Source organism: Ursus maritimus, unplaced genomic scaffold (genome assembly GCF_017311325.1).
Source record: "Ursus maritimus isolate PB19 unplaced genomic scaffold, ASM1731132v1 scaffold_35, whole genome shotgun sequence".
Classification (NCBI taxonomy): domain Eukaryota; kingdom Metazoa; phylum Chordata; class Mammalia; order Carnivora; family Ursidae; genus Ursus; species Ursus maritimus.
This window is the reverse complement of record NW_024426119.1, coordinates 18071793-18097673: the sequence shown is the minus strand read 5'-3', so window position 1 is coordinate 18097673 and position 25881 is coordinate 18071793. Positions and strand designations below refer to the sequence as shown.

General features: G+C 35.8%; 1 protein-coding gene across 2 annotated transcripts in view; it reads right to left on the bottom strand.

The window, feature by feature from the left end:
* The window catches only part of RFX7 (regulatory factor X7), a 130283-nt gene that overhangs the window by 46871 nt on the left and 57531 nt on the right, over positions 1-25881 (bottom strand). For both annotated transcript variants that reach the window (XM_008706007.2, XM_040620610.1), the window contains 2 exons: positions 6368-6450; positions 4591-4713 (listed from right to left, as the gene is read on the bottom strand). In XM_008706007.2, coding sequence (XP_008704229.1) covers positions 4591-4713; positions 6368-6450 — 206 coding nt within the window. Of the gene's footprint in view, positions 1-4590; positions 4714-6367; positions 6451-25881 lie in introns of those variants that run through there.

The window sequence follows — 25881 nt, the reverse complement described above, 5'->3', positions numbered from 1 at the left end:
AAAAAAAAAAAAAAAAAGGAAAATTGAAATGTATAAAACCAGAAATATGAAAATAAATATAAGAGATATAGAAGATAACTCAATTTAGGAGAGAATAATATATGTAATGCTATGCCTATACATTTGAAAATCTGAATGAATTCAAGGAAAAACAAATTACTAAATCTGACTAATGAAGTAAAAACCTAACCAGAAAAAAACCACAAAAAATTGTCAAAGAATTACCTCCAACAAAGGCTCCAGGCCTAGATGGTTTTATGGTTGAGTTCTTTAAAACTTTCAAGAACAAATAAGTCCCATGCTATATAAACTGTTCCAGAGCACAGAAATTTAGGGAAAGAGTTCCAATTCATTTACGAAGCTGGCCTAACCCTGATATCAAAACCTGACAAAGATAGCACAGAAAAAGAAAATTACAGACCAAAATATTAATAAATATAGATGCAAAGATCCTAAATAATATACTTGCAAACAGAGATCAACAGTACACTCAAAGATACACATCTTGACATGAAGGGAACATTCATTCTAGAACTAAAAGAAGGGTTTATATTTTAGGTAATATCTTTATATATCATATCAGTAGGTCAAAGAAAAAAGCACTTCATAATAATCTCAATAAATGCCCAAAAGCATTTGATAAATTTCAATATTCATTTCTCATAAAGTAGCAAATAAAGTCTTGATCAACTATAAATGATACATCCTTAACATCAAAGAACTATAAGAGGAAATGATGCCTATCATTATTATTTAAAATCAGAAGGAAAATCTATTAAATGTAATAAAATAAAGAGAATGAGGAAGATACACAGAATAAACTTTACTCAAGTCAAAAGTAATAACTGAAAAATTCAGTAAATATAAAATGTACAAAATAAACAGAAGTCTATAGATATCCTATAAACTTAAACCAATAGTAAAGCAACAGAAAAAATATTTTTAATATAAATAAAACAATAAAAATTACCAAGGAATAAAACTTAATAAGAAAAACAAATGGACTTAATTGAAGGGAAAAACTGAAACTTCACTGAAGGGCATGAGAAAGATGTAAATTAAGAAATATACTTCTAGCTCGGAAATTAATTTTTTTTTAAGACTTCACATTTAATGCATGTTGAATCAAAATTCCTTTGAGGTTTCCTTTTTTAAAGTTAGAAGAGTGATCCCAAACTTCATATGAAACACATTAACTGGTCTGAAAATAAAACCAAGGAAAATTTTAAAAAAGAGGGATAGAATAGTAAGGGGAGTCTGGTCCCACCAATATTTTAAATAGTTAATAGTTAAAATAGTAAAAATGGTATGGTACTGGAATAAGAACAGAAAACATCAAGGAAAAAAAACTGAATCTAAAAGGGCTTTAGTAAGTTAAAAGTTCTATTACAGATTAGTGTGTTAGTGTGTTAAGAGAAAAAAAAATTCAATAAACGAGGCTGGAATAATTAATAATATTCAGAAAAAACCTGAAATTAGTACCTTATCTAATGGCGTTCACCAAAATAAATACCAGATGGAACAAATGATTATATATGAAAAGTGAAATCTCTTTAAAAATATCTAGAAAAAGGGGCGCCTGGGTGGCTCAGTCCTTAAAGGTCTGCCTTCAGCTCAGGTCATGATTTCAGGGTCCTGGGATCGAGCTCAGCGGGGAGCCTGCTTCTCCCTCTCCCACTCCCCCTGCTGTATTCCCTCTCTCGCTGTCTCTCTCTCTCTGTCAAATAAATAAATAAAATCTTAAAAAAAAAAATCTAGGAAAAATACAAGGGTATTCCACTGCTAATGGCTAAATCAAACTACTTATAAAGAGATTAACTAAAACAACAGACAGCAATCTTGAAAAAATATTTACATTTTAATAGTTAATATCCTTAATATATACAGGTTCATAAACCAGCAATCTCCATTTTGATAATCTACACTAAATTATATCATCAAGAATGTTTGCTACAGTGTTATTTGCCACTGTTCCCCCTTCAAGAATTATGTGAACAACGGGGCCAAATTTGGTTAAACAATAACAAGAACATATACACAAAAAGGTGGCATTAGAAAAAATAAAAAGAAATAAGCCAAAGTGGTTATTTTTAGGTAATAAGATTTACTGGTACTGTTTTTTTTAAATACATTTGTAACTCTTTCCCAAAACTGTAATTATGAATACATATTACTTTTGTAGTTCAAAAATAATGATCATTTTCAGAAACACGAGATTATCAGAATTCAAAAGTTTCAGCAAATACAGAAGTTCTCCATCATTTGTGAATTAAACTGTTTTAGCATGCTTAAAGCCCCTTTAAGCTTTCTGTTCCTATTAGTATCTTAATTTAGCATGAAAATAGTTAAAAGAAGTTAGTCAATCCTATCTTAGATTATACCTTCATTTTTTTTCTCTCAAAGGGATTTTGATTTTAATGACTGTGAAAGGGATTAATTTCACAAAAATACATCATTGAACATGACTGCAATGAATTATACAAGGGTCTATATGCAACAGAATAGCTTAAAATAAAGGTATATTTCATATTAATAACATTTTTTCATTGAGTATTTAAAACAGAATCAATTTAAGACTGGTCATTCTATGCTAAATTTTTATGCAGGAAACCTCATAAAGGTACTCCAAATAGGAAGATGACTAGTCTAAAGGGCCATTAGGAAAGGACAAAATTTCTCTAAAAATCTTTATAGAGAGGAATGTTATTTCGTGTCTAACTGAAATTTCTTCTGTGATTTAACACTCTTGTACTTGAAAAATAGTTATACTACATTTTGCTTTCTCTAGACAACACAACTTAAAATAATTAAAAAGCTTTTGACGAGCTATTTCGTGATACTTTGATCTACTTCTTGCCTGTCTGTAGTCCTCCTACTTTTTCATCTCTCAAGTTATTTAAACCCACATGGCAAATTATGGTTTTAGGCAATACATAATCAAATGAAAGAATAATTTGAATTTCGAGCTCCCACATGCTATGATGCTGTGGACACACAAACATACGTTTCTTCTTAGCCCATGTCATGGGCTTCCATGGGCTTCCACTTCCACTCAGGCTGAATTCATTATGAAAATGTCATATATTATTTTGTCCAATTTGCCTTTTGGGAAACTAACAAGACATCTCTGGATAACTAGTTCCCAACATTTGCTACTTCAGACAACTTTTAGAATTTTAAAGCTATAAGAAACCTCATACTTCTTCTATTGCCTCATATTATAGATTATGCATCTGACAAAAAGAATGGTTAAAACACCTGTCTAGGTCACAAATTTAATGAGAGAATCTATTCTGTTGATACTCAGTCCAGAGTTTCTTCAACGTATCACATGTTTACTGATATTAACACCCTTTTAATGAATTAATATTTGCTTTTTTGTAGTTTTATAGGGTTATCTTTGTTTTACTTAGTTTAGTGAAAATTAATACTTACTATAAATACATACATATTTCTCATGAATGGGAGGGGCTGTGTCTTATTCATTATATCCTCAGAACTTAATACAGGGTCTGGCACATAGCAGGTATTCAACAGATTGTTATAAATTAAGAAAATGAACTTTATAGACTTGGGTCACATGCACACTGAACTTTAATTTTCTTAAAGAGAAAAAAATCTAAAGCTCTTCAGTTTAACTTTGTTCCCTTGATCATTTCAGACATTTTTCTCTACACTTTCTCCAGCTCCATTATGTTCCTTAAGGTGAGGGAATCACAATTTTGAATGAAGGTAGTTTTCTTTCTAGATACCAAAATCTGAGTAAGTGTAGTCCATTTGCATCATATTACACTGGTTAACAACAGCATTTATTTGACACTTTTCTTTCAAATTGTGTAAGTACAACACACAAATGCTTGCTGGTTTGACATTTAAATACCCTGGAAATGTTGGTTTTATTTACTTTGCCAGAATAAATTCTGTCTTCCATATCAACTATAAAAATGTTAAACAAAACTAGACTTAGCAACTATTAAATTGTCTTTATCCAGAAAGGCCCATTAGTCTTTATATTTTTGTTTTCTATATTTAAATAAATTATCTGTACAAATGACATTATTTGAGTGTCTAACATGTACAAGCCATGGAACTCCTCATTCATGAATAAGTAATTCACGATATTCTAGAAACTTTTCTTTTTTTTGGGTTGGTATAGAGAAGCATTAGCAAAGTTCTAGACATGAGAAAGGCCTTTAAGAAGTCTAAATAAAAAACATGCTTTAGTTTTCCCTTATACACTGACTTATTTATTGCCTTCCACTGTTCTAACCCCAGACACACCCTTCCTTTCATCCTTAAGAACTCTATAGGAACCCTTTCATTCAGCAATCCTATACCACTATCATTCTGCCTGCAAACATCCCTCCTATCATCCAGAAGAACTCTAGAGAAATCCTTTTATTCAATAATCCTGTTCTTTATGATATATGCTACCAGAGAAGCTTAGATAGAGATGGAAAGAACCTTAGAAATCTCTAAGTCAAAATCCCATATACCAGCATGATATTCACCAAGTATATATATTAGCCAAGTATAGCACTTAAGCTTTTTAATACATCAGCATGCCTAATGTATGCACATGATACTTACTTGTACTCATCATAGACTTCCTGTTTGGGCAATGAAGTCTCAGGATGTTCTTCTAGGGTATTTCGAATCCAGGAAAAGGCATGCATTTGCTGTGCCCGACTAGATGACACGGCATTCTGATCACTGATTGTAAAACAAAAAAAGGTTTTAGCTGAACCAGACAGCAATTAATTGACAATTTTTTTAAAAAAAGATTTTATTTATTTGTTTGACAGAGAGACAGCCAGCCAGATAGGGAACACAAGCAGGGGGAGTAGGAGAGGAAGAAGCAGGCTTCCAGCGGAGGAGCCTGACGTGGGGCTCAATCCCATAACGCCGGAATCACGCCCTGAGCTGAAGGCAGGCGCCCAACAACTGTGCCACCCAGGCGCCCCTAATTGACAATTTTTGAGCCAGGCCTATAAGTTCCATTAAACAACTGCATATAAACACAATACAAATAAATGACCAAACCAAACTCAAGCCATACAGTAGATGCCCAGTTATCTATATTCAAATTGTCCACCTGTGATGGTGAGCCATTTTTCTACAGCTAGTGACTGACTGAAGTTATTGCCCGGTTCCATCCCTCCTGATGGTCTCTATAGTGGCATAGGTGATTGAGCACTGACAACATAAGGTATTTGTTTTGGTGAAAATGACCTCGAAGTAGATATTTGCTCACTTACTTGCCTGTTCATTTGCCTAAACCTACCAAATCATCAAACTTTTAAAGTAAGTTGTGGATAAATATTTTCTATTTGCTTGTTAGTGTTTTCAAGTAACTACCCTGAAACCATATTAAGCACTCCATGCTCCAGAATGCAATTCACACCAGAGAGATCTTGAGAGGACAAATCTCCTCCTACCGTCTTTCCTCGAACTGGCCCCCCGCCCCGGGCCAATACTTCTACTAACGTCCTAAGATTCTACTATATGGCAGTGTCATTTATAAACTAAATCCATAAAATGGACACCCAAGATAACACAAGGGACGATCCTCCATTGATTCTGACACTCATCCCAGCTAATGGAACAAGAATTTATTTAATTCCAAAGAAGAGAGAGAGTTTCTAGGACAACAAAATGATTCAAATGGTTATAAAATTTGGTTTGGGGGAGAAGAGGTAAAAGCAACAGAATTTTCATGCCATTTCTTTTTACACACAATTTTAAAATAACATTTCTTTTTATAAATAATTTTAAGTATAACTTACATGAATGAAATGAACTTTGAGAAATACTTAGAAGGATAATGAAACTTTTAATAGAATGCATGAGCTAACAACTTCTCTATTTTCTATTTGAAACTATTAAATATTTTAGTAATGAAAATATAGCAATATTTCCAAACACATAAGTATCTCACATTTATAGTAAATTCATGTTCCATATATGCAATTTAACTTTTTCTTTATATTCTGTTATCTGTTCACCTAACAGTAACTAAAAAAAACTCCTGCAACTTCATTGCTTACAATACTTATCTATTTGTTTTTTGCTTTTCTGTCCAATTTTCACAGTCCCTCACACTGCATAAATATATTGATCTGTTTAAAACACATAACCCAAACTGCATTTCATAGCATTTACCCAGATGCACAAATGAATCAGCAAAAACTGTAAGTAAACACAATCAAATATGATCAAAGACTAAAAGATCTACTATTTTGCCATTCTGTTTTCTGATGATTTTAGGAATAGCACACAACAAAAACAATCACAATACACACGCCACACACACCTTAAGGATGTCCTATTAACACTGTAGTTAAGGCAAAAGCAAGAAGAGATATACCTTTTCTCTCCATTGCTGAGACCAGAAGGCAGCTGAAGGTAGAGGTAGAGTTTCTCTAGGTCTGTAAAATTCTCAACTTCTTTCTGATTACAAAAGATTAAAAGGAAAACATCATTTTTAAAACAACTGCTTATCCCTCAACAAAATTTACTAACACCTGTGTACTGCTGGTAGGAATATAAATTGGTGCAGCCATTTTGGAATACACTATGGAGGTTTCTCGAAAAATTAAAAACAGAAATACCATACGATCTACTAATTCCACTGCTGGGTATTTACCGAAAGGAAATGAAACCATAAATTCAAAAAGATATATGCATCTCTATGGTTATTGCAGCATTATTTATAATAGCCAAGATACAGAAGCAACCTAAGCGTCCAGTGATAGATTCATGGATAAAAAAGATGTGGTATAGATATACAATGGGATATTACTCGGCTGTAAAAAAATAATGAGATCTTGCCATTTGCAACAGCATGGATGGACCTAGAGGGTATTAAGCTAAGTGAAATAAGTCAGTCAGAGAAAGACAAATACCATGTGATCTCACTCATGTATGTTCTCTAAAAAATAAAACAAACAAAAAAGAGCAGAAACAGACCCATAAATACAGAGAACAAACTGGTGGCTGCTAGAAGGGAGGGGACGGGGGGTGGTGGTGGGCAAAATGAGTGAAAGGGAGTGGGAGGTACAGGCTTCCAGTTACAGAATGAGTAAGTCATTGGACTGACAGGTACAGCATAGAGAATAGAGTCAATGGTATTATGATAGCATTGTATGGTGACAAATGGTAGCTACACTTGTGAGGCTAGCATAATGTACAGAAACTTGTTGAATAACTGTCATACACCTGAAACTAATGCAACACTGTGTGTCAACTATACATCAATAAAAAATAATTATTAAAAAATATTGACTGTCTACATTTAAACCAGATGGAATGAATCACCTGCCAAAGAAAAAAATTTAGGCTTTTTTTCTCATCAGTAAAATAATAGTTAAGTTGTTTGATAAATTTATTGCACATAAAAAGTTACTAAAAGAAAATGGTACTTTCAATTCTTATATTCTAGATATAAAAAAAAATCAATGCTTAGACAAAAATTTCTCAGTTTTAATCACATTTAAAGAAGGAGGATTGCACAGGATTATAGGAAAAGTACTAGACTAGAAGTCAAAAGAATATTAATTAGTTAGTCTTAGCCTAACCATTTAACTGGCCATGAAGCTTTGGTGCTCTGGCAAATTTTCCTTACAACTGTAAAATGGATGACATGACTTCTGTGATCCTCTTCTAATTCCCAAAAACATAGAACACATGACTGATGATGCTACTGTCACATGGGGATAGAACTGAGTTTAAAAATACTGAGGTCCTACCAACAACCCTTTCCACACAATGCAGATGTAATAATTATTGGTAGAGTTGCAGCAGTGGCTGCTATTTGGAGGACCTACTTGGAAGATTCTCTATAGCTATTCTGCAACTAGATCTTTCTGTCTCTAAACCTATTCTTTAAAATAATTTCTGCTATACAGAGGACTGTATATAGCTTTCTTTCCCAGCTGTTTGCCACAAAGTAGCTTCAAATGTGCCACAAACCCTGTTACAGTAAAAATGTCATAGTGAAATTCTGATAGCCTAATTCAAGCAAAACTTCATTGCAATTGAAAATATGGACAAATTATTGGCATTTCTGGTAGCAGAATTTATTCTTACATAATAAAGCACAGCTTAAACACAGATCCAATTAAAAAAAAAAGCTGAAAACAATATAACTTAGCCTATGCTTACTCTCATCAGAATTCATCTATAAAACAATTTAATCCTAGAATTCATCCACAAAATGATTTAATCAATTACATGTAAATAACTCCCAAATCTACTTTTTTTTCCCCATTCCACTGTCTATGGGGTGTTTTCCCAATTAGCTCTCACTCTAAGACCTAATAGATTTACCAGCAATATTCTGTATAACTCTCCTCTCAAAGAAAAAAAAAAAACACACATAGACATTTTCTTTCCCAACTGTTACTAACACCTTCTTTTCTCTAGTTCCCCAGCGTTCAGTTTTAGAGTACGCTTAATTTTGTTCCTCATCATATACTCTACTTTATCTAGCCCTCTTAACTCTTTCCCCCATATTCTCCCGGGCTCTTTATTTTCCTTGTCACTATAAAAGTCTAGGTGTTTAGCTGTCTTTCTTTTAACGGTAAAGGAGAATTCATTTACTCCCTTATTGATTCATTAATTTTATTTCCTGCCATGTTCCACAAATGATTTGCAATAATTACAAATTCACAATGAACCTACAAAGACTGGAAATACGCAAATGAACAACATAATAGTCCTTACCCTTAAGGAACTCAGAAAGATTCGTAATCACTAAAAAGTACAACACTAGCTGGCTTCCCTACCTCCAACCTCTCCCCACTTGAATCTATCTTAAATATAGTTCCTAAAATACTTTCTATTGAATATTATTAACATCACCCACTTAATCTCAACAATGCCTATCATATTAAATCCAAAGTAGATTACGTTATCAAAAAACCCACATAAGAAAAAGTTAACTTCTCAAAGAAAAGTTATTGAAACCGATTGCAAGTTTAGGGGAAACCTCAAATATAACCTAGTTAGTTGAATGAACTAAGGTGATAATTTCCTACCATTATGGTTGAAGATCTCTTCTTCTTCTTCTTTTTTTTTTTTTTAGAGAGGGAAAGAGAAGGGGCAGGAGGGAGAGGGAGAGAATCTCAAGCAGGTTCCACACCCAGTGTGGAGCTTGACATAGGGCTTCATCCTACAACCGTGGCCTGAGCAGAAATCAAGAGTCGGACGCTTAACTGACTGAGACACCCAGGTGCCCTGAAGATCTCTGCTGAAAACTTATGAGGACTTTTCTCTCACACATTTCAATCTTTGTAAGAAGATAAACAAAAGGAAATCTTTAAAATTTGATTTAGATGTCAAAAAACCTTCCAGGAAACCACTTTAAACTTAATTGTGCATGTGACCTAGTTAGTGCTTTGATCTTTACATCCTGAACAGAAAAGCCTGTAGCAAAAAATCAGATTCAGCATTCAGTTTGATATCCTGTGATCCAGAGGAGAAAAAAGGTGTAATGTAAGATAAGCAAAATCAAGTTACTTTTGGATGGTTCAAGGTGAAGTTTGGTATCGACTGCTACCACTGAAAACTCCCTTCCCCTCTGAAGTTTTGGCTGATAAAGAATACTCATTCACATCATGAACTAGTAGCATGGAGCTAATTCCTTTTATGAGGTACAATGCTCATCAATATTCCATTTGCTCATCTACATTTCTCCATTTCCTTTGCAGCTAGTTTAGGACCGTGAATGGTGCACAAATGATATATTTCATTTCTCAGTTAACATACTTAAGAATCAATGCTCCATTCTCTTTCTCCCTTTGTGCACCTTGGAAGCCATGTATTTCACTGGTGAAACTACAACATTCCAGCGTCTCAATGGGGGTTCCCAAGGGACTATGTGGAGCAAGGGCCTCCAATGATCTGCGCTGTACATACGATATGAATAAAAGTAAACTTTTGTGGTTATACCCCCAGTACTTCAGGCTTACTTTGTTATGGCAGCACAGTCTAGCCCATCCTGATTAATACAGAAAGTTAGACTTTTCCCTCTAGCACTTCTAAGAGAACAGAAGATCCCTTTTCTATATGTAGATAAAAATGTGAGGAGGGGAAAAGGATTCCTCTCTGTCATCACAAAATCTTTTATTCAATCATTTTTAGAATAGTATTTAACTTATTGTGAAATTCCAAATTAAATTAACCACAAATATAAGATATTTATATTTATCAAAATGGAATATGAGCTAAAAAAAATAAGGTTGAGAACCACCACATTAGAATATACAGCCTTCATGCCTTCTTCCACTTAACTTCCACTTCTAAAAAAACAAAGAGAAACAAACCACAAAAACCCTACTTCAGGCGCCTGGGTGGCTTAGTTGGATAAGTGTCCAACTCTTGATTTCAGCTCAGGTCATCATCTCAGGCTTGTGAGATCAAGCCCTGTGTGGGGTTCTGCCCTGGGCATGGAGCCTACTTAAGATTATCTCTCTTCCTCACCCTCTGCACTCCCCCTGCTAAAAAACAAAACTAAACTAAACAAAACATAAATAAAACAAAAAACAAAAAGAACTACTTAAAAATTTAACTCTAATAATTTTGGACACATGATCCTATAATATGCCTATCTGTCCCTCTACTTTGGGCCACAGCAATTACTCAAGAATTTACACTCAATTAATTTGCATTCCCTGGGGGTTTTTTTGCATTTACTGTTCAAAAAGTGATTTTCAGTGTCTAGTTATACCTTCCCCCCTCAAATAGATTGAAGATTCTGGTTTGCCCAAACTCAATCATTTTTTTTTTTTTAAAGATTTACTTATTTGAGAGTGAGAGAGAGAGAGAGAGAGAGAGAGCATGCATGCGTGCGGGAGCATGAGTTGGGGAAGAGCAGAGGGAGGGTGAGAGAGAATCCTCAAGCAGACTCCCCACTGAGCACACGGAGCCCGATGTGGGGCTGATCCCAGGACCCTGAGATCATGAGATGAGCCGAAATCAAGAGCTGGTCACTCAACCACTGAGCCACCTAGGCGCCCCAAACTCAATTACCTTTTGAAACAGAATCCTGAAAGATAAGACAGAGCCAGATGGGAATCCTTTAATATTTTAATATCCCATTTAATTTTTTAAATATAAAATGATAAAGTATTTCAAAGTACAGGAAGTAGGCACACATGCACCACTATTCATTTAGAAGATGCTAACTTTTTGCCATATTTGCGAATTCACTGACTTTAAGCTGATTATACAATAGTCACATGGATTAAAACCAGCTTATTCATTCTTTACTGATAGTTATCATAAAGTTTCATTATTTCAAATAGTGCTACAGTGAAAAGCCTTTATTTGTGACTGCTGTATCTTTTGTGCAAGACTTTTTTCTATGGTAAACACTCAAAAGTAGAAATACTTGGTCATCAAGGATGCACATCTTCAACTTTATTGGGTATTTCCAAATTACTCCCTGAAACCGTTAGGCCAATTTATATTTCCAACAGCAAAACTACAATTTTTCTACATCCTTGTTAAAACTTAAGATTTAAATGTTAGCTACTCTTATGGGTATGAAAAAATATTTCACAGTCTTACATTTTCTGGTTGAAGATAAGACAAGTATCTTTTCATATTATTTATCATTTGAGTTTACTCTAATACTATGGCTATCAATTTTAGCATGCATCAGAATCACATGAAGAGCCTGTTCAAGACTGCAAAACCCCACCTCCAGAGTTTCTGATTCAATAGGGCCTTGAGTGGGGGCCAAAGAATTCTGATTTCTAATACGTTCGTTCCCACTGATGCTGATACTGCGAGTCAGGGAATCTCATCTAAAGAACCACATTGTTCAAGGAACCACACATTTAAAAATGAGGCTATTTATCATGTAGTCTATATACTAATTCTCCATTGGCTATACGTGCTGCTATTATATTCTCCTAGTTGTAGCTTGTCTTTTCGTTTTGTTTTTGGAGTCTTTGATGCAGAGAAGTTTTTAATTTCCAGGAAGTCAAATATATCAACCTTTTCATTTATAATCTGTGTTTTTTGTGTCTTGTTTTGAAATCCTTCCCTATACCAATGTCATAAAGCTACCCCTTGTTTTCTTTTTAAAGTTTTGTTTTTCACATTTAGGTGTTTAATTCCCCTGGAATTTATTTTTCTATAAAGCCGGGTTCTAATTTAAATTTCCCCACAAGGTTAGCTAATTGTCCAATATAATTTACTGAGTAATTCAGCAATTCCCTTCCAATTTTTCATACCATATATCTATTATGGGATTCTTGTTTATTTACAGGTTAAAAAGAGTGCCATTTTTACTTTCAGTATTTAAAAACACCTTTCTCTAACGTGTAATTTAATTTAGAAAAAATCAGTAATTTATCCTTGAGAGTAATATAGCAAAATGTATGATTCTTCTTGAACTTGTGTCAGAGATTTTTCATATAAAAATATCACCCAATAATTGATTAACATAGTAATAAAGCAGCTTTGATAGAGCTTTTATAAATCGGAGTTTAACAGGCAAGTTTCCTATTGATAAATAACTAGTATGAATATATGGCCTATATATTAAAAATGAATGAGACAGCTGCTACTTGAGCTTGATAGACTGACCCTTCAAATCTAATCTATTTAAAGTAGTAAGATATAGTAGTAGTAAAGTGTAGAATATAGAATTAGAAGGCTTAGAGCCGAATTCCAGATTCGCACTCATTAGTTGTGATACTAAGGAAAGCTGTTCAAGCTGAGTAATCTGTAAAACAGTGACAAAATGCTCATAAAATTTTTGTGAGGATTAAAATCAACTTATAAAATATATCTATGATAGATATTATTATTATATAAATATTATTCTGAAATATATAATTGCTTAAGAGATTTTGGTAGAGAGTTTATTATTCAAATTCTATCAACAAGTACATAATCTTTTATTTGAAAAAGGTCTTGCAGGAACTATTTTAGCCTGGTGACCTCCACTAACTTGGGAGGTCACCATAAGAAAAAGGCTCCTAGATATCTTTCGTGAGCATCACACTTGCCCCTAAGTTACTGAAGACAATGTGCCATCGGCACTGACTTCCCACAAGGTGAATGTAGAAAACGGTAGATACTATTCCCTCCTAAGCCATGAAGATGAAACAGAAGTTAGAAATTACTTCTGACAACAACTGTGCTACTAGAGAGAAAGAAATCAATTTAAGCAGAACAGGTCAGAAATAAAAGCTTTTCCTAGGTTGGACGTGGAACAAAATGTGTAACTTTCCACTTGTCTTCTATCATAAAAAATACTTGAGGGGCACCTGGGTGGCTCAGTTCGTTAAGCATCTGCCTCTGGCTCGCGTCATGATCCTGTTCAGGGGGAAGCCTGCTTCTCCCTCTCCCTCTGCCCCTCCACCCTGCTTGTGCTTTCTTTATTGTGCACTCTCTCTCTCTCTCCCTGTAATAAATAAATAAAATCTTTAAAATAATACTTGAAACAATATTCTATATTTTAAAGACTGAATTTATTTTTAGTATTTCTGCTTGTATGCTCAGGACATCTGCCTCTGAACTATCAATACAAGTGGGATGGATTGATGAGGACCAGGTAGAATTTCAAATATCTGATTACCAGAACTTGAAGCCCTTCAAGCAGATGGTAAGGAAATATATTCCCGGTATTTACTGCCATGGAATATAGTTATAGGGTGGTCTGAATGGAGAGATCTGCTCCTGTTTTTAGGGACCATGCTGAATTGGGTTTACTCTATAATTTCTCAAATGTTAATAAAAAGGAATTTCTCCTGTTTGAAATCAGTTTCGCTAACAATGCGTTTCCTGTTATGAGATTTCCTTCTCAGGTGTTATTCAGATTTGTTTTTTGTTTTTGTTTTTGTTTTTTTAAAGTAAGGTCACAAAACCGGGAAAGGGTTGATGCTTACAAAGACCATAACAAATTGAAGGCTTAATTGTGAAGCTTTCAAGCAAATCTGTGGTGGTGAACTGAAATCTGAGTATCATTATCTTTATTTCCAGAAAAAGCAGAAACTCTTCTGCTCAATCTTCTATTGAGATGTATCAATACCCTTCAAAGAACTGGCCAGGCTGACAATGACTGAGTTCTGGTGGAAGATAATCAACCAGGGTATCATACCCATAATTAGTTCTTTAAACTTTACTTTTCAAACTGGTATCAGAAAAAGGTCTTTTTAAAAAGTTTTAACTTAAATTTGTATGTAGAACAGTCAGCTTAAAATCTAGAAACCTAAATTCTCCAGTTTGACTGTTTCTTCAGTTAGCCACGTATGGAGGGAAAATATATACACTGACAGGATAGTCAGGCTTGAATTTGCGTTTGATTTTATAAACTACAAAAAACAAAACAAAAACATAAAAAAAAAAATCTAATTTTTTCCTCCTCAGGTGACACTGATTCAGAAGCATAGTACTAAAAGGCCTCTTTTTTCACCAGCATCAGTGACAGAAGGACTAAAAGGGGGAAAGTAGAACCTTATTCTATAGCCTTTTTTTAAATTTATGGAAACAATCAACATACCTGATATTATATTCTCTCAGGCCCCAGCAGTTGTGAAAGCTGTCCTCCCACAGGATTGAATAAGGAAGATAGAGAAAAAGGTCAAGGTATGAGGACTCTAGTTTTCAATGCTTGTTGCTTAGAATTCTTAATTTTCACTTTCCTAACTTGCTATGATAGAACCATGGCGGGTGTGGCGTGTGATTTTCTTTTGAGCTACCTGCTATAAACAATGAAGGTGGAAGTTATTTTTCTATTCTCAGTTCTAGAAAATATAAATCAAATGGGGAAAATGATTTTTATTGTACTTGTATTATTGTGAGAATTTATTTGTAAACTACTGAATTAGATATAAAATGAAAATGGTTTTAAACTTCTGTTTAAAATATTCTGCTCTGAGATTAGGAATGTAATGAGTCCATTTGAAAGATATTACTAAGGGACAACTTTAAAAAAGTAAAGCAGGGCTGACAAGCGAACTTCAGCAAAACCCAAACTTTGTTTCTCACGTTCTTTAGTTCTGCTGGGTGATCTAAAGAATCCATGACCATCTGAAAACAAACCAACAAACAAAAACCCCTTTCAGCTTGCCTCAACTACTATCAAGCCTAGAGAACTGACATCAAGAAGCCCTGAAGGGCTACGGTGTAAGCACTGGAAAAATCACACTTCAAGGCAGTTAAGTAAGGTATTTCTGAGTAGATTCTGTGTAATATATTAGGAAAGTTCTGCACATAAAATTAGAAATAGATTAAATTATGAAAGAAAAAAGTTAAAGAGATTGCCATGGACATTCTAAACATCTACTTGTATCTAACAGTGGTCATTTTAAAGAACGTGCTTTAAAATATACTTTTTTTTTTAAAAGGGCTTAATAATAAAGAAGGAAGCTGCATTTCTGAAACTGAAATAATGAATAACATGGTAGTAAGTATCACACCTACATAAGTGCCCAGATGACTAAAGACCAAACAAAATGCTGACAGACACGGGCATGTTGGTAAATATTTGTACGGCAGGTACAAGGGTTCAACTAGGCAGAGGGTACATAAAGTCATAGATTTGAGTCCCTTTGAAATAGGATTCAGGAGAGCCATCTCTAGAGAGAACACTACTACCCATAGTTAAATTCTACAAATAGCGACCACCATGGGATCACTTAGGTGAGGCAAAGGTTATTATCGACATCTCTGTATCCCTTATAAAAAGACCCTGGCATTCTACTAGTGGTTGGCAATAGGGGCAGGGGCACTAATAAGGAGAAGGTTTAGGTCTTTCTAGTCACTGTGTTTTAAACTTTTTTCAGCACCGGAAAAAAGGATGGTCCCTAAGAGAGCAGCTATTATGTTCCCCCCGAAATGGATTTCTAATTGATTCAAGATTACAAAGCCTCAGGAGAGGTGTAGGCCAGAGACAGGAACGTTCAGTTCCATAATTGCTATCTCCATTCCTAGTAACTTCTCCTTCTTTTGCCCTTAGTTTACTTTTCTGTAAGTTTGAAATGACTTAAAACACAAAGACAGAAAAACTACAATACTGTAAGAATTCGTTTGTTTTCTATCAGACCACACTTCTGTGTATTATGCCCTCCTTATGAATACCAAGATATTAATGAATATTGGGCTTCTCTCAGGTAGTGGGGAGAGACTGCCATTATTCTTTCCTATTTTTCTTTTTGACAATAAAATGAATCTGAAAGCTAGCTGAGAACGGTTAGGGCATTCCTGCTAATTATGAAAGAGAAGAGCTACTAGAACTCATGATTTGGGCCTTAATGGCAATTTAGGCCACTTGAGCCCCTAACAGGAGGAGAAAAAAAAACAAAAACCAAAAAACAAAAGCATTATGACTGTACTGTCCTCCCATACAAAGAGAGGATGAAATAACTCATGATTAATGTAAAAAAAAAAAAAAAGAATAAAAGGTTCAATATCCTCTAAATGGCCTGGCCCTACAGATTACTTCTTTATGGTAATAAAAAAATAAAACTAACTATTTAAATCTGGCCCTTTTGTTGAGTCTTCCTCCCTGCCATAGTAAATTCTACAGAAAAATGCTCTTTCTTTTTTTTTTAATAATTATTTTTATTTTTTTTAGATTTTTTTATTGGACAGAGAGACAGCCAGCGAGAGAGGAAACACAAGCGGGGGAGTGGGAGAGGAAGAAGCAGGCTCCCAGCGGAGGAGCCTGATGTGGGGCTTGATTCCATAACACCGGGATCACACCCTGAGCCGAAGGCAGCCGCTTAACGACTGCACCACCCAGGCGCCCCAAAAAATGCTCTTTCTTTTGAAAGTTACCCACTTCTTCATCAAGTGACTGGAGCAAACAAAATCAGATTCTGAAATAGGTCTTTGCTTACTAACAGTACCCCTAGGGCCACATCACAAGATAAGCCCTATCTTCTACTCTAACAATGAGCCCTTTTCAAGCTATAATATATTTTAATTAGATACTGCAAACAAAATTTTTAGTTTCAATCAAGACTGGGTTAGTAAGTTGACCTTGGTCATCATTTAGCATTCATTACACCACCGATCTGAGGTGAGAAAGCATGCCTTCTCCCATAAAGGAGGGAAAGGAGGAAGGAAGTCTTCCAATTGTATACACTTCATATATGCCCTCTCAATGACATATTATATTACACATCTCTGGAAGGCAGGAGAGGGCAAGTGCCTCTTTATCTCAGGAAGCAGATACACCATACTCTAACGTTTCATGTATCTTTTAGTTCTTGTCCAATCACTGCAGCAGTAGGCACACAGAAATAACTGGCTTCTAATCTAAGACATTAATCACGGGACAGACTTGGAAAGTTTAAAAATTAAATGAGAACATTCATTCTTTCATCCATCACTGAGTGTCTACTATGCTTTAGGCATGACCTTAAATTTTAATACGGGGAGAGAGACAATCAGTAAAATTTAAAAGTAAAACATATGTTATATGATTATGATAAATGCTATGGAGAAACAGTGTTGGGAAGGGATACATTTTAAACAAAAGTGGTCAGGGAAGGTTTCTTTGGGAAATAAGAAGATAAAATGTTTCACACCATGGCTAGCCAACAGGAAAGACTCTCAAAAGAGCTATCATAATTCTTTGTTCTACCCCACTCTTGCTTTTCTATTGACTAGTTGTTGTAATGGCTAGCCAGGGCAAGAACTGACAGTAAAGAGAGTCCACATTACTAAGAGATAAAAAGAGAGGCTGTCTTCTCATTATCTGTCCTCATACATACTATTATGGCTCCCTCAACCCTGTAAAGAATGACTCTCGGAAGAACCCTGCCCCAAAAGAATCTAACACAGAGGTCACAAACCCAAATGCCAGGCAGGTAATGCAAATGATTAAAGTAGACTATAGGGAAGAAAAATATCTATGTTGAGGAGCTAAAAGCCTGGTGAGGATCGAAAAGATTGAAGAGTATATGTCATGTTTGAAAGGGATAGCTGATATGTAGGCCCAGCCAACTGTTGTCATGTGAAGTAAGGACTTAGTGTCCTGAGTTTTGAAGAGAAACCAAACACACAACTTTTTTCTGTGAACTCTCACGATTTTGAAATATGGCAACCAATCTGAAATTTTAAAAATGCTGATGTGGGCCAAACAAAACACCTCTGTGGAACGGATGTAGCCTGTGGGTCTCTAGAGTAGTTCCTCTGGTCTACAAGGTCAAGGACAAGCAAGGGGTGGAGGGGGATGGGGCAGAGCGGGAGAGAGAATCCTGAAGCAGATCCCCAGCTGAGCGTGAAGTCCAGTGTGGGTGGATCCCAGGACACTGAGATCACAATCTGAGCTGAAATCAAGCGCCAGCCTTTCAACCAACTGAGCCACCCAGGTGCGCCTAGACTGTTAGTTTTTGTTCATTTCCCTGGGGAGGACAAACACTATTCCAATGGTAGTGGGAGATACGAGAGCAGTCTCTAAAGGATTACTGAATCAATATTCAGAACCTAGGATACAGTTAATACAGATTCAACACAAGTTCACTTCTTCACGTTTTCTACTATATTCTCTTGCAAGAGGACCCTCCTGAGAGTTCTCACCTGGAAGGAACCTGCCTTACTACTCGAATAATCTAAATGATAGCATCTGTCACCTTGTTTCAGGTTTCTCCAGCACTCCGAAAGGAATAGTATTTTTCACTTTTATATTTCATAGTGGCAGTTTGCACAATTGTAATTAATTTAAATAATTAGAATAATTTTAGCTATTTTGTTTTAGTGAGCATGTTTTGAGTTCTTTAAAGGGCATTCAAACAACCTGCATGCAAAACAACCTGCATGCAAAAAATAAATTGCATTTACGATTATTGACTACTAAAATTCAGCTTTTAATTTCTTCATTTAAGATTTATTTTAAAGTTGGAAAATCATTTTCAGAAGTATTTTCTTCATTATAATAAACAGAATTTCAAAAAAAATTCACACATAAACTCATTTCAGATACTTTAAAAAATGATATAGTCTATCACAGTTTTTAAATGCCTGGGCTCTGGAGTCAGACTATCTAGATTAAAAGCCTAATTCTATCAATTACCAAGTTTTATGACCTTGGGTAAATTACTTAACCTGTCTGAGCCTTCTTTATTTGGAAAATGAAGATGAAAACAGATTAATCTCATAGGCAAATTAAATGGACTGAATGATAAAATATTGAAAGTACTTGTCTGGCATATGTTAATAAATAATAAATACTAGCAACAACACAAAGAAACTCTGTGTGGGGGATATTATATACATATTACACATTCTTTTTGATAATTACTATTTGTGAATAATCATTCAGCAAGTGTTTACTGAGTATATTCCACATACTAAACACTGTGCTAAACACTGAAGATATAAAGACCACAAGAGCTTTACTTCCAAAAGCTTATTTTTGGAGAAGAAAGCAAATTAATCTGGTGATTAGCATACTATGCGGTAAGAGCTTTAATAGGAGTATGGAGCATTTTATAGGGTACATAAAAGCAGGGGTCCTTAACATACGAAGGTAAGGCAGATAGATAGGTTGAACTCATATGTATGTATGTGTGATACACACACACACACACACACACACACACACACACAACGCTAAGCACCTTCTTCTTTGTCTTTCTCTGGTATAGAGGCTACAAAACAAAAACCCCCTCCATGTTCTAGTTTCTTACAGCTAGGAGTACCCAAGTGCCATTACTCTGGAGGTTGAAGGTCCTGAAGTGGGTTTTCAGAAGGGAAGTATCCTAAAGACAGAGCTCTAGAAGAAAGCTCCTTTGCCTTCCTCCCTTCTTCCTGCCTCACCATTTGGACAAAGACACATAAGTGCAGTAGCCATCAATGATGTGAGTGGACAAAAGATGACAGGGCAAAAAAGAGCCTAGGACTCCGCTGGCATTGTTGAGTTACTGCACCACTCTAGACTGCCTAACTTCGGATTTGTTACATAACACAAACTCTTATTTCTGGAAGCCACCAATAGTTCCATTTTCTGTTATCTGCTGTTACCTGTTACCTGAACGCCTTGCTAGTAGATAAACAAAACTTCCGTGTCTGAGCCGAGTCCAAAAGTAAGAGTAGGAGTGATCCAAGTGAAAAATTTGAGAAGGGCACAGCTGGCAGAGGAAAGAGCATCTACAGAGGCCCAAGGGAGGAGGGAGTCTGGAGTGTCGATACCAGCATCTGTTCTACAATATGCACCTTCTGGCTTCTCGGATGGCTTTAGCCAGATTCTCAACCTTTTCCATCCTCCATTCACTATGTTTCAGGGATTCAATACTCTCCTCTCCGTGGTTCCATATGGGGAGCATTCATTTTTAAATGGTATGTTCTGTGATAATGAACATAAAATGTGTCTTTGACTAATGTTTAGACTTCTAGAAACAAATTTATGGTAATTTAAGTCAATTACAACCACATTGTCAATTTACACATATAACACCTTCAACTAAAGCTGCCATGTGTGTTTACTACGTGCCAGGCACTGTATTTACACTAATCACCTCACTTAATAGTCACAACAACTCAGTGCATTAGGTACTATTATTATGTCCTTTTTTTTTTTTACAAAAGTGAATTAGGTAGATATGGTCCAAAATTAAACAGTAATGGTAATAATGGCTGGGGCAAGGATTCAAACCCAGGTCTATTTCATTCCACAGCCTCAGCTCTGAGCCATTCTGCTGTATCACTAATCAGTTTCCTTAGTTTCTGGCCTCTCGGTTTCACTTCACTTGCTTAAATCCTTCCTGCATCTATGCAGTAAAGTTTTAGTTCCCCATCTGTACTCTGTGGATTAGAGTGGTGGTGGTTCAGCCTGATTATGTCCTAATAGGAGAGGACGGAAGGAAGAAATATATGTAAGCAGAGTAGAACAAGGGAAAAGGGGAGAATGTCAGGGGGGAAAAAAAGTTCTTTTCCTCTCAAGGAATGAAACAAGTTTCTGTTCTTACTAGCAAACTGTGAAGTAATTCCAAAAACTAAATTCAAATATTTTAGCAAGCGTAAAGTCTCTAAAAGGCCTAAATTGAAGGTGGCAATACTTCCTTATAATTTAAATTGCAGTGTTTAATAACTGATTAGTTTATACTCATTCACACACTTAACAAATATATACTGATCATCCTCATGTTCCTTTGAAGCATTTTCCAGTGAATAGGTTCTTACACTGAAGAGGCTAAGAACAAATTAAAATGCTTATAATGATCACAGAGGTGACTACATAATACCAAGAAAGGTAACTAAGCACAGGTTACTATGGGACAGAAGAAGTACCCAACTCAGACCTGAGAAATCAAAGATGCCACTCCAGAGGGGGTGATATCTAAAGATGAATCTTAAAATATAAGTAGGTATAGCCAACAGAAAGAAAAAGAAAAAAAAAAAAAAGAGATTATCTATACCAGAGTTTCTCAACTTCAACACTACTGACAATTTTAGGATAATAAGTCTGTTATGGGGTGATGTCATGTATTTTGTAGAATAAACAGCCTTGTCTTCTACCTACTTGATGCTGATCACATACCCTGTGTGTAAGAATCAAAAATGTCTCCGGATTTTGTCAAATGTCCTGTAGGGGGCAAAAATGCCTCTGGTTGAGAACCACTGCTCCAGACCTGCACTATGCAAACTGGTTGCCACTAGCCACATGTGGCTATTTAACTTGAAATTAATTAAAATGGACTATAGGTTCAGTTCCTGAGACACATTAGCCACATTTTAAGTGTTCACTAGCCATGTTTCAAAGGACAGCGCTAGAGAGAAAATATATTCTCTTCTTTTATTTCACGACTATTCACTACAGCTTAATGATAGGCTGTGGATGGAGTGGAGAATCAGAAGATTAAACAAGAGTAAGGCCTGAGTATGAAAGGTCTCCCACGCCATAAGACAGGATAATTGGAAGCCAGTGAGAGGTTTTAAGCAAGGGTATAAAATAAACAGATGCACATTAAAGATGATTTTTTTTTTAAGATTTTATTTATTTATTCGACAGAGAGAGACAGCCAGCGAGAGAGGGAACACAAGCAGGGGGAGTGGGAGAGGAAGAAGCAGACCCATAGAGGAAGAGACTGATGTGGGACTCGATCCCGCAACGCCGGGATCACGCCCTGAGCTGAAGGCAGACGCTTAACCGCTGTGCCACCCAGGTGCCCCTAAAGCTGATTTTTTAAAAAAAGATTTTATTTATTCCTTTGAGAGAGAGAGAGAGCATAGTGTGCATGAGCAGTGGGGAAAGGCAGAGGGAGAGAGAGAGGGAGAAGAAGGCTCCCTGCTGAGGCAGGGCTTGATCCCTCAACTCAGAAATCATGACCTGAGTTGAAGGCAGAAGCTTAACCAACTGAGCCACCCAGGGGCCCCTTCATAAAGCTGATTATATAATGGTGCTGTGGAGAATGGAATGAAAGTGGAGAGTCCAGAAGCAACGGAGAAGCTGCAGTATTTCCAACAAGTATGGTGATCTGGATTAATGCAGTAGCAATAGGGATGGACAAAAATGGAGCAATTAAGGAGGCAGAATTGATAGAACTTGGTGACTGACTAGATACGAGGTAGGCTGAAGAAAAGAATGAAGTCAAGAATGACTACCAGGTTTTTAAGATGGATGAATGAGTACATCCACTAAGACAGTATGGTAGAAAGAATAATGGTCCTCCAAGATGTTCATGTCCTCATCCTCTAATCCCTGGAACCTGTAAATGTGTTACATTCCATGGCAAAAGGGACTTTGCAGATATGATTAAGGACCTTGAGATGGAGAGATTATCCTGGACTATCTAGTAGGTCCAGTGTAATCACAAGTGTCCAGATAAGAGGGAGGCTGAGGGAGCTTTGAATACAAAAAGAGAAGTGTCAGAGTAATGCAGTGGAAGATAGACTTGAGCAGCCATTGCTGGCTTTGAAGATACAGCCATTAAAAGCTAGAAAACGCAAGGAAATAGATGCTCCCCTATAGCCTTCAGGAGGAACACGGCCCCACTGATACTTTCATTTTATCCTAGTGAGACCTGTGTCAGACTGCTGACCTACAGAACTGTAATAAATTTGTGGTGTTTTAAGACACTACATTCATAGTAATTCATTGTAGCAGCAATAGGAAACTAATATAGATAGGTTTAGAATGTGGGGTAGAGAATTTGGACACAATGAGGCTGGTTCTGGAAAAGCTGAGTTTGAAGTGACTATGGGACATCCTGGTAAAACTGGTCAATTGATAACTAGTTGGATATATGAATCTGGAACTTAAGTTGGGGATATCAATTAATTGACATTTCACTGAAACGAACAAAGTAGATGAGATCATCATGGGCAAACCCAGAAAGAATACAGAGGACTTAGGTAGAGATATAATAGAGGCCCTTGAAGGAAACTGGAAAGGGAGAGCCCAAGATCTAACAGGAGCACCAACAGAGTGTCGCATCTAGGGAATGAAAAGAATGAGAATGCACTAAACAAGGAGGGTTAGGGGATGATCAATAGTCTGGTGAAAAAGGGTGGTGAAGTTAGAGACTGAGACGGTATTATATTTAGCAATAGGAGGTCACGGTATTCTTGGTAAACACGGGTCTCAGAGAAGTGGTTATAAGACTTGTTGCTGGGATTGAAAACTGAATGGAAGGTGAGGCATGAGACTGGGTTTCAAAAGAAAGAAGGAAGACAGTGGTAGCTAGAGAAGAGTTGTGGATTTCACAAAGATTTTTTTAACAGGTGGGAAAAGATTAAACATTTAATTATTAACAGGAAAAGACCAGTAGAAAATGAGAAAAAAAAAAAAAAACAGGAGAAAGAGAATAAATGAAATGAATCAGAGATAGAAAGAGATGGGATCCAGAGCCTAGACAGAGATCAACTTTCAGAAAGGCAGAAAGGTATTTCTACTTTTAGGAGAACAGAGAAGGGATATAAGAATAGGCACAGAAGTGAGCAACTACTGAGTTGGGGATAACAAGCAGTGTTAATTTTGTGGAATGCCTTCACTGTGTCTTCTTACTTTCTCAGAAAAGTAGGAGGTGAGATCATCTGCTGACAGTAAGAGAAGTGGGTTTGGGAACTTTGGTTCAAAAAGTATGAAACAATTTTTGTAGACAATAAATAGTGGAAACTAACTCACTGGGAAAAGAAGGGGGTCGAAGGGGCCTATACACTTTACAGAATCTTTAAAATATCTATTAATAGATTTATGCACATGGCCACTCTGGAGTACCAGACACTGGAGCACCTCTTCCAGCTTCACCAACTAAAAACCTGAACAAAATACATGGAACAACTGTTTTCAGAAATTGAACAGAGAGCAAAGAACTGTTACATCCTAAGGAAACAAATAAGATGATTTCATCTGAAGGCAACTTGTCAACTGTGGTACAGGGAGGGGGAACCAAAGCCGAGCACTGGCAGTACTGATATGCTACAGCAACAGTGATCAGTGTTTTAAAAGGCGGAGTACCAAAAGGAAGATATGAAATATCTTTAAAATCTACACAAATCATTATGTAGACTTGGAATCTACTGCTTAATATTAAAATCTGTGTAAGTACAGAAAAACTCTGTAAGGCTGGGGACAGAACTACCAGGGAAGTATACCTGGCTGTGACCTGTTCAAATTCTAATCAGACAGAACTGAGAGATCTCACTGAATACCCAAGGAATACAGTATAGACACTAGAGAAGTAATATTTTAGTATAAAAGCTAAATTCTAAAAGTAAATGACATTCTAGACTTCTCCCAGCAAAGCTTAAACACAGCAAAGGATCAAACTATCCTGTAAGTAATTTAGCTGCCAGCCAAAAAAAGTTGTAATACACTTTAAAGGAAGAGAACAAAACCCAGACACTATAAACAAACAAATGAATAAATAAATACTAAATTAAAAATAACTTGATATGCGAAGAGGCAGAAAAACATGACCCATAACTGCGACAATAAAAAAATCAGTAAACAAAACAAACTTAGAGATAATATAACTAGCAAACAAAGACTTTAAAACAAGTATTATAAATATGCCCAAGGATTTAATGAGAAGAGAAATGGACAACACAACAAAACGCTCAAGTGGAATTTCTAGACCTGAAAAATTCAGGCTCTAAAATAGGTTAATTCACTCAATGGGATTTACAGCAGATTAGACACAATCAATGGAAAATATTAGGATGTGATAATAAAGAAACATAACCTACCCAAAATGAAGCAAAAAGAGAAGAAGAAGAAAAAAAAAAAGCATAGCCTTAGGGACCTACTTTGAGTCCCAGGATGGCAATGAAGAAGAATATTTAAATGGCTAGGAATTTTTTTGAAAATTGGTGAAAAATATAAACTCACAGGTTTGAGGAGCTCAATGAACCACAAGCAGGACAGAAACAAAGAAAATCATACTAAGGCTATTATAATACCACTGCTGAAAGCCACTAATAAATAATCTTACAAGAAGTAAAAGGAGGGGGGAAGAAAAGGAATGTATTATATACAGGGAAACAAGAATAACTACAAACTTTCCAATGGAAACTATGTAAGCTAGAAGAAAGTGGATCACCACTGCTAAAATGCTGAAAGAAAAACTAGAATTCTGTATCAAAAATGTCCTTTGAAATGAAAGGCAATTAAAGACTTTTTTGCAGATAAACTAAAACTAGGAGAATTAACAGTAGACCTACAAGAAAATAAATGGCATGTGTACACTCAACCATACAAGTAAGAACAAGATAAAGCTTGTCAGACTGGGTAAGGAAGATACAAGTATATGCTGTCATCAACAACAAAATACTTTAACTATAAAGACCTAGAATGCTTAAAAGTAAAAGGATGGAAAAAGATATGTCATAAAAGCAAACACTAATTGTAAAATGGAGGGGCTCTGGTAATATTAGACAGAGCAGACTTCAAAGCAAAATATTACTGGAGATAAA